The sequence below is a fragment of the Arachis duranensis genome, chromosome 5, assembly GCF_000817695.3.
Source record: "Arachis duranensis cultivar V14167 chromosome 5, aradu.V14167.gnm2.J7QH, whole genome shotgun sequence".
Classification (NCBI taxonomy): Eukaryota; Viridiplantae; Streptophyta; class Magnoliopsida; order Fabales; family Fabaceae; genus Arachis; species Arachis duranensis.
In genome coordinates this window covers 97,785,273-97,795,244 of record NC_029776.3, presented here as the reverse complement: position 1 = coordinate 97,795,244, position 9,972 = coordinate 97,785,273, and the positions used below count along the sequence as shown (strand labels likewise).

The 9,972-nt window shown below is 30.7% G+C and overlaps 1 protein-coding gene across 1 annotated transcript; it reads right to left on the bottom strand.

Moving 5' to 3' along the window:
- Positions 1 to 4,672: 4,672 nt before the first annotated feature.
- On the bottom strand, positions 4,673 to 9,357 carry LOC107490790 (serine/threonine-protein kinase STY13). Its single transcript, XM_016111597.3, has 6 exons — positions 8,688 to 9,357; positions 7,118 to 7,239; positions 6,204 to 6,400; positions 5,939 to 6,113; positions 5,477 to 5,611; positions 4,673 to 5,169 (listed from the first exon to the last, which is right to left on the bottom strand). The coding sequence occupies exons 1-6, from the start codon at positions 8,992 to 8,994 to the stop codon at positions 4,963 to 4,965; spliced, it is 1,143 nt and encodes a 380-aa protein (XP_015967083.1). The 5' UTR covers positions 8,995 to 9,357; the 3' UTR covers positions 4,673 to 4,962.
- Positions 9,358 to 9,972: the final 615 nt, after the last annotated feature.

Sequence of the window (9,972 nt, the reverse complement as noted above, 5' to 3'; positions counted from 1 at the left end):
TTTATACATTTCAAATTAGTTTTTATATAATAATCTCTATATCTATTTTTTTAATTTTTTTATATTAACATATTTAATATTTATATTATTATATAGAATATTAATAATGAATTACGTAGTTATGTTTTGATAATCACATTGTATATTTTAGATAATCTTTTTTTATAAAAAATACTCATTTTTTAATTTACGTTGTTAAAAGAAAATATATCTTATATTTTATAAGGGTATCGTGTCTTTTAAATAATTAATCATTTATAATTTATTTTTAAATTTTTCAAAATTTAAAAAAAATTAATTTTAATTAATAAGATACGTAATAATTTTTTAACTAAACACACTATCAATTATTGTATTTTATAATTTTATAATATACTATTGAAGTTATTATATTTATACTGTTGATGTGAAAAAGAATTTATAACTTTTTTATATGTATATATTGATAAATATTTTAAAAAATTAACTTAATAATTATATGTTAATTATTTTTATAGAATAAAAAATATTAAAATATTTCATTTAAAATTTAGTCCTTCCATATTAAAATTTCTGGATTTATCTCTGTCTATAACTAATTATAAGATTGATATAGTCTGAAAGCATTATAATTGAAAAAATATATTCTAACAGTACATTCAAAAATGTTAATTAAATAATTTAGATTAAATCATGTTTGAATTATTGTGGTAAAATATTAAAAAATAGATTATGTTAAACTTATTCTATACAGTGAAATTTTCTATGAATTTTGTGATAATCAAATAATTAATTTGTAATTAGATGTTAAATCATTTTATTACAATTAGACTTGGTTATTTATGTGTCACGTGACTAACACGTATTATAAGAGATTGTCTTGAGATATAAATAAGTTAGGCTATGCTCAAACTATATAGAAGTCTTTATATAGAGACTTTTCTTTCAAAGAAAGCCCACACACAACCTTCACAAAAAAATAAAAAGGACCAATTCTTTTAAAAATTAAAAAACAATTAACATCTCACATAATAAGGCTAATTTTTTATATTGGTTAAATATATGTGTAATATATTGATATTGGAAGATTAGGTATTTTTTTTATATGGTGTTTTATTTAAATCGGACGGTCCGATTTGTTTGAAGAAAAAAATAAACTACAAATCGGAGGGTTTGATTTATTTGGAGAAAAAAAATAAACTACAAATCGAATAGTCCAATTTGTATTTTTTATTTTTTTTATTTTTTAAAATAAAATTTGGACAGTCTAATTTTAACATTAAAATTTTTTTATTTTCAAAAACACAAATCGGAGGTACCGATTTGTAATTATTGATTTAAAAAAAAGAAACAAATCGAAAGTACCGATTTGTTCAAACCATAGCAAAATAAAACTCATCTCTTCTCACATCAATGTGAAATACACTCCTCTCTCTTACACACAAAAAATAATAAGCGACACAATTACCTCATGTGTCTCCGATAAATTTCTGTCAATTGCTACTTTCACTGAGTTCATCTTTTATCCTATCACATCCACATTAACACGCGTCGTTTGTAAACAAACAAATCCATAGTATTGGCCAACAAACAAATCCATACAATTATAATAAAAGAATACTAAAATAAGTATAACCAAAATTAGGTGATTATGCAACCAATAATCAAGAAAAATTGTAACTACACATTAACAACATTCTTTTTCAACAAACCATAATACTCCTCAATCTTCATTCTCAACTAAAGAAACATCCAATTAATTAATTAGTTAATTAATGATCAGTATTAAGTGGCAAGTAGTAAATTTTTAATCTTTTAACTTCTTACTAATTGAGGCCAGGCATCAATGACACACGCTTTCATAGTGTTCAGCAAGCACTCATATTCTCTATGCTGCACCAAGTTCTTCCTCAAATTATATGCAACAACAAGAAACAAAGTTCTGCAACAACAATTATATACTTATTTTTTTAATTCAAAGTTTAATTTTAAAATTAGTAAAAAATAGAAACATTAATTACATACAGAAAACATATGAAACATAGCAAAATTCAAATCGACAGAGAGAGAAGGAGAATACCTTCTTGGGACGAAACAATAAAGAAAGGCGATGTGAGTTAGAAACAGCAGCAGAGAGTGAGATCGAGATCAAGGTGAGAGAGATCTTTAGAGTGAGATCGAGGTGAGAGAAATCGTAAGAGTTTGACAGCAAGAAAAAGGTGAGAGATGGTGAGCCAGTGACGAAGAAAGTGAGAAACAGTGAGCCAATGACGAAGAAGGTTGAAGGCTTTAGGCAACAGATGACGGCGGCTACGGCAACGACGGCCCAAATGGAGAGGGTGTTGTGCTTCCAGCGGTGGTCACATTAGGGTTAGTGAGAAGTGTGAAGAATCTGAGGATGGTGTGGCTAGAATAGGGTTAGATTAACCGAGTACCTTCCCTTTTATTTAAACTAGAGATGGATTTAGCAACTGATTAGTTTATAACACTATTTTCGTATTTTTGTCACCGAATCAATCACTAAATTTAGAAATAGCGACCAATTTAGCGATCAACATCTTTAAAATAGTATTTTATAATTGGTCACTAAAATTGATCACTAATTTAGCATAGCGACCGAATTAATGACCAACTAATTTTAGCCTATTTCTTTATTAGTTGTTAAATCGGTCGCTAAATTAAAAATAGCGATCGATTTTGTGACTAAAGACGAAATTTTTTGTTTTGGTTGCTAAACTAGAAAATAGCAACCAACTCCATTTTGGTCAAAGAAAAATATTATCAATCGCCAAATCGATTGCTATTAGTGACTATTTTCGTTGGTTGCTAAAATTAGCCGCCGAATAAAATTTAGTGACCGATTTAGCGACCAACATTTTTTTGGTCCTAGAAATCTTATATTGGACTATCGCTAAATGAGTCACTATTAGCGACCAATTTTTTTAGTTGCTAAAATCAATCGTTATTCTACTAATTTTTTGTAGTGATTAAATTACCTTATTTTATAATTCTTAATTATTGCTAGAATAATTTAATAGTATTAGATGTAATAAATATGTAATTATGAATATAATGCATAGAAAAATATGAATACAAAAAAATCTTTAAACAATAGTTATTTCTGTATAACCTTAAGACTACAAATTCAAACTATAATTATTATATTGGAAACATTTCAAGTGCACCGGGAGTACTGATGCACCAGTTGTTTTAACTGTTGATCTGAATTATAAAAAATATATATAATATATATTAATTGAAATCAACGATTAAAACAACTGGTGTACCGATCTTTTCCGGTGCACTTGAAATGTTTCCAATATGATAATTATGTCAAGTACATTACATCCTTTGAATAGAGCCTTTCCTCGAACTATACATATTCCAAAATACTTTGCATTGCCCTTCTTTTGTGTTAGGAAAAGTCTCTAATATGTATCACATGAAATAGTCATAATAAAGAAACCAACCATAAATAGTCATAATAAAGACCAATAAACAGAGGATATCAACGGAAGTTAAAAGGCCCAATTTTGCTACTATTTTTTTTCTTACTCTTCCATTTTATTCACTGACCCACTAACAATGATAAACATTAATTAATATGTACTCGTTAACCAAAAATTAAAAAATAATTACTACTCATAATAATAATAATAATAATAATAATAATAAAAACAGTAAAAATAATACTTACACAAAACATTATAAAGTTTAAAACATTTTATGTAAACTAAAAAAAATGTAAAAAAATCATATCGGTCTAAAGCAGACAAAAAAATAAAATAAAATAAAATGCATCAACACTTACACACCTTACATTTAAGTCATGAAAGATTTCTTAAAACTTAATTATATCATTAAATATTCTTTAACACCCTGAAAAATACCACTTACACTCAAGAATCAGAATAAAAAACCATTCAACTTTATATGATTAATTATAATATACATTTATTTAGAATAAAAAATAAAGATTCTCATAACGTTTTTTTTCCCTTCAACTCCAATTTCCTTTTCTCATATCATCTTAAAAAACCAAAAAACCCATAAACCCTAAAGAAACCCAAACAATTTCAGCCTACTTTTCAAAATACCACAATCACAATTCACACACACATAGATATTTCTAATGTATACCGTCGGCACACTCTACTAATCATTTGCTACAACCAGCGCTGCCAGTCTTTTAGGTGCGTAGTTCTCCATGTACCACAGAGGAAGAAAGCTAGGCGTCGCAACATGTAACTGCCACAACGAATTCATATGTAAGAATGTTTCATGTGATTCATACTAGAAGATTTTTCTTTGTATTATCATGTTTATTATATTTATTGATATTTTTCACATGATAGATGAACAAAAAAATACTTTTATCTTATTATAACCAAATATAATTAATAAATAAAAATATCTTTTTGACATAAAATATCTAAATATAAAATTATTTTTATTTTTTTATAAATTCTTTAAAAAAATAATAAAAAAATCTTTTCTTAACAACTCAGCACTTGTCTTGCTAACAATACGTTCATAAAAGTAATTGTAAATATTCCCTTTAAGCATTTGGCTATGTATAAACTGTTCTATTTTCTATTATTTAATACTAATTTAATTAGCATTATCACATGTCTTCATGAGAAAAACATAAGAAAAGTAAACGAAAATCAGTTTGCAAGCAAAAGAAAAATCATGAACTGAACCAACCATCCTTGATATTGGTGTTGGAGTGCTACTACTTCCAAGAGTGTATGAGAGGAACTTACATAGAAAATATATCATAAAAATGGATGCAATGAGGAGAGCACAAATTAGCTTTACAAAAAGTATATATTAGAGCTCTTCTTCATTTACCTATGCCTTTCACACTCTTCTTCTTCTTCTTCTCCTATCCTTTGAATGAAAATCAAATTACAAACTGATTTTGTATAGCTTCCCTTTCTTGCAATCGATTAGATTCCTTGATAGTATGAAAAATCTCGTTCAAGGTCCTCGATACCTCCGGAAACATAAACAACCCTGAGGTTGATCAAGAGGGATCATACCTCCGCCTTTCGAGGTGTCGATAGCTTCCAGCATCGACACCACTTCGTCCATCTCCGGCCGCTTATCGGGATTGGCATCCCAGCATCTCTTCATCACATTTGCCAGAGAGCTTGGACAACAACGCGGAATCTCCGGCCTCAGATTCTGCAGTTTTATATAGTCCACCACTACGCATGGTCAATTGGGAACAAAAGGGTAGAGACACTTAGCTGAATTTTTTCCAATGTGTCACATTTTTCAAAATTTGTTATCAAAATGTCATTTTTTTTAACTAATTATTACCCTTTTACCACAGTGATAACTGATTTGATATTTCATTTTATGGTTGTTTATAGTAAATATAGAAAGTCACATCTGAGTAATTAGTTTCAAGAGAATGACATTTTAGTAATAAGTTTCGGAAAAAGTGGCACATTGGTAAAAAAGCCCACACTTAGTATGCTCAATATACCTGTCGTACGACGGCCGATGTTACTTCAGAGAAACTAAGGTCAGGATATGGCATGTCACAGCAGTAGATCTCCCATAAGCATATACCGAAACTGTACACGTCGCACTTTCTATTGTATGGATTACCATTTAGAACCTGCACAATAGAGTTTCTTCAGATATGTTTAAGCTCAACATGAACCAATTATGATACATTACATGTTAATTGATTCTAGAAATATAGCAGGATATATTTGCTGAGGATCATGTATCTAAACTCCAAGTTGAATATACACATTTTTTAATGATATAATTCTTGGTAGCTTCAAAGTTAGAATCACATATAGTTGTTTTAATGTAAAGTTCATAGTTGAGAAATGTTAGATGACAATTTAGTAACATATCAAATCATCTAACAATTTTCAACTGTCAGATACTTCAAATGCACCTTTAACACACGTGGGAAACGTTTTTAAGTATATACCTCAGGAGCCATATAACCAAGAGTTCCGGTTTCACCAGTCATGTCATGAGGATTGGAAGCCTCGATGCGAGCTACACCAAAATCAGCTATCTTCAAGGTTCGCGTCTTGTCCAGAAGCATATTTTCCGTTTTAACATCTCGGTGAACAATCTTCTTCATGTGGAGATAACTCAACCTTAAAGGTAAAATGAAAAAAAGTTGTCAGTCCCAGAAAGTTTATAAAACAGTCTAATATTATAACAAAGATTAGGCATAGGGATTAAACCCTCTTGCAAGGTCAAGTGCCAGTTGGACAACCACTTTAAAAGCCAACTTCCTTCGCCGATTTTTAATGAGATAAGACTTCAGCGCACCTCCGGGACAATACTCAACCACAACACAACAGAGGTTGCTCGGCATGCCTATGTGACCATTCTCTGTTTGTATCTGTAGATCCGATGTTCCCATTGTCGCCCCAATGAACTGCAAAATGGATGTGACATGAGGAATAAGTAAGAGAAATCCCATGCTTTTTATTTGAAATCTATTCTAGAAGGAAAAACCAATCACAGCAATTTCCTCTGGCCTTAAGCACTTTACACAATTAACTTCCATAATACAATACAATGCTAAGTAGGATGTAATCAAATGATGTAAGCAATTAAGGGATCAAATGCATGAGTAATTACACTAACAACAATGTCTATGAAGAAGAATATACAAGTACAGAAAATTTTATTCTGTATCTCTAACTATGGCAAAAACTTAATGTACCATAGATTGGATCACTCTTTAACCCTGTATATTTTTCCACAGTTTGGATCATAATGTTGCCCTCGCCCACCCAACTACCGGCCAATCCCGCTCCCAACCCCCAAAATAATAGAAAAAGCAACAGAAAAGAAAATAAGCATTAATGAAACTCATTAAATAAAAATGTGAACCAAAATCGTTTTGATATCACATGCATTCATGGCGAGAGCAAATAGTCCGAGTTTAAGATGATATTCGTCTCCTAGAACATCCAATTCTTATGCCATTATGCATCTTTCCCATTTAGTTATGTTTCTTTGTTTGATCTCTCTTATCTCATTTGATTCAGAGTAGAAAATGGCATGGTTTTAGAAACCTACAATGGGAAGCAACCGGGAATCGGTTAACATAAAAGAACATACCGAGGATTGAGGACCTAAACATTACCTTGGTCACATTAGGATGGTCAAGCTTATGCCAAACAGCAACTTCTTGTGTAAAAGCTGCCCTCAGAGAAGCTATTTCCGCTTCGGAACGATGGCCCTCTTCCCCCCAATCAAGAAGCTTAACTGACAAAACAAAATGAAAATTATGGATAAATTGCTCGTTATTACATCAGTTGGAGAACTGTCTTCACTACTTTGAATTTTTCTTTTATTCAAATTCAGATGAAAGTTACAGGGTTGAGTTCAGCACACATGAATCATTAAGGATAAAATCTTCACCATATTAAAATATAACATTTGAAAAACTAAAACAAGGGCACTAACATTAATGATGACTTTAACTTGAAGAGTACTTGTAGCTAACTCCAAGGAGAAAAAAATGTATTATTTTTATTATTCTAATCAGAGAAATTTATTATGTGGCAGCATAATAACCGGCCATTACCATCCACAAGTTTCAGTTATTATTATTATTATTGTTATTATTATTATTACTTTTGTTCTCAGCCTTACATTGACTCAAAGTAGTAAAATTAGGTGCATATCAGAAACAAACAAGAAAGAACACATGAAAGTTTTAAAAAAGATAAGAAGAATATTAAAGTTCATGCACATAACTACCAAGTCAACTGGATCTTGTGAATTCTAGATAACAAAAATAATAATAAAAAAAGAAGTAAAAGATACACAATCTTGTGAATCACGGATTCAGTAAATCTAGATCTACAAAGTTCCATTGCTCGTTAAAAAACGAACTCAGGGAAATAAAAAATAGAAATGAAATATGGACTCATGTCCAACACTTCTATTAAGTTACAAACTGATGAAATAATAAGTATAAAGAAAAAAGTTTGAGGAACCAGAAAAGCTTAAAATCAATGGATCTGTTGGCTAAGTAACATAGGTGTCACACTTTGAACTGAAACATCATGTTCAACAAAACTGTATATAAAATTTAGAGCTAGAAACTGCATAAATTTGATGAAAGGTATTAGTACATTTCCCCTTTTTCTTTTTCTTTTTTTTCTTTTTGTTTTTAAAACATGTGTAAGGAATCTTGGCATTTTACATGAAAGAAGAGCTTAGCAACTCATCAGCCTACTAAAGAGAACAACACATGCAACATTGTCAGCTGAAAAAAACATCAGGTTTCTCCAAGTCAAATACCGAAATTGCCACTCCCAAAAAAAACAAACACACAGAAAAGGGTAATGAACTAAGCTGTGCATGATTCTACCTTGAAACAGTTAACTATGAGAACAAACATTACAACTTCAGATTCTCCTGTGCAGTTATCTTAGAACAGAAAAACAGCAATAATGAGAAACACGAAACTGTTTTTTAAAGAGGATACCGATATAAAAAAAAAAAAAAATCAGCAAAATCTCTCTCTTCAGAAAATTAGCCTGATTTTCTGTTCATATAAAAACTGCAGACAATGAAGATATAAACAAAAACACAAACTTTTTCTGCCTATATTATACCATTGTTTTTGCATTTACTGTCATGACTCTTGAGACACTTGCCAAACACGGCCTAAGAAAGACACTGCTTTCCTTTTTTTCTTTTACCTGCAACATCTTGGCCATCATAAACACCACGATGAACAGTGCCAAAAGTTCCACGAGCAATGACAGACTTGATTAGGAGCTTGGAAGGGTCAATCTCCCATTCTTGCCTTGTTCTTGATGATGACCTTGCTCCTTCAGCAGCAGCAGCAGCAGCAGCAGCCATGGCAGCATCATCTTCTTGCTGCTGCTTCTCTTTGTTCTTTTCCATCGTCCATGCTCTGCTCAGGTGCCTTTGTAGTTGCTCATCCAAGCTCTTCAGATCTATCTGATCCGCTCTTACATAACCACCACTCTCATTCTTCTTCATCTCTCTCTCTATCACTAGTGCTCACAAAAGCAAGAATCACAACACACCCGTTACCGTTTTTAATGGTAAAGTTGCTTAGGAAAAATGAAAAGTTACAAACTTTGGCATCAAGTTAAGTTTTTGAGCAGTGTTTCCTTGTTGGGTCTATATATGTGTGTTTGTGAATGTTGTGTTGTAATGGTGCTTGCTGCCACTGCTGCTTCTCTTTCTTTGGCTTCTTTGTTGTTGTGCTGATGTTGAGGTCATAAATATAAATAATGGGGGCTGTGTGTTGTGTACAAAGACATGTACCACAGTCTCTCTCTCTCTCTCTCTCTCAATCATCCATGTGGGCACATGGATTTTGCCTGAACACGACGTGTGTTTTCTGACCCACTTTGCTCTCTCTTTCTCTCTTCTTTTACATATATATAAGAATTTAGAAAAATATTATACCACAGTGAGAATTTATTATTTCTAGTGATTGATTAATTATTAATATATAATGTGAATTGTTTAAAAATATGAAAATTTTTATTTTTAATATTGGAGTGATAGGGGTGTTTTTTTTAAAATATGAATTGTTGGGGTGTTATACTTAAATGTGAATTCGTTTAATTAGAGAAGCAGAAATCGAACCGTCCGATTTATTAGAGGTATAAAAATCGGACCGTTCGATTTCTAGAGGTACAAAAATCGAATCGTTTGATTTTTAAAGGTATACAAATCAGACCGTCCGATTTGTGAGAGGTACAGAAATCGGACCGTTCGATTTGTGTTAAAAAAATTAAAAAATTTGAAGTACAGAATTTGGATCCGCCAATTTGTGTACTTTTCACAGTTTTAAAAAACACAAAAAATTACAATGCTAAAATATATCACCACTTCTACTTCCATAACAAAAAAAATTAGCAAAAAATATGATGTAAAATATATTGTTAGATTATTAAATTAAAATAATTAAGTTATCAATTAAAAATAATAAATTTTAATATTTTT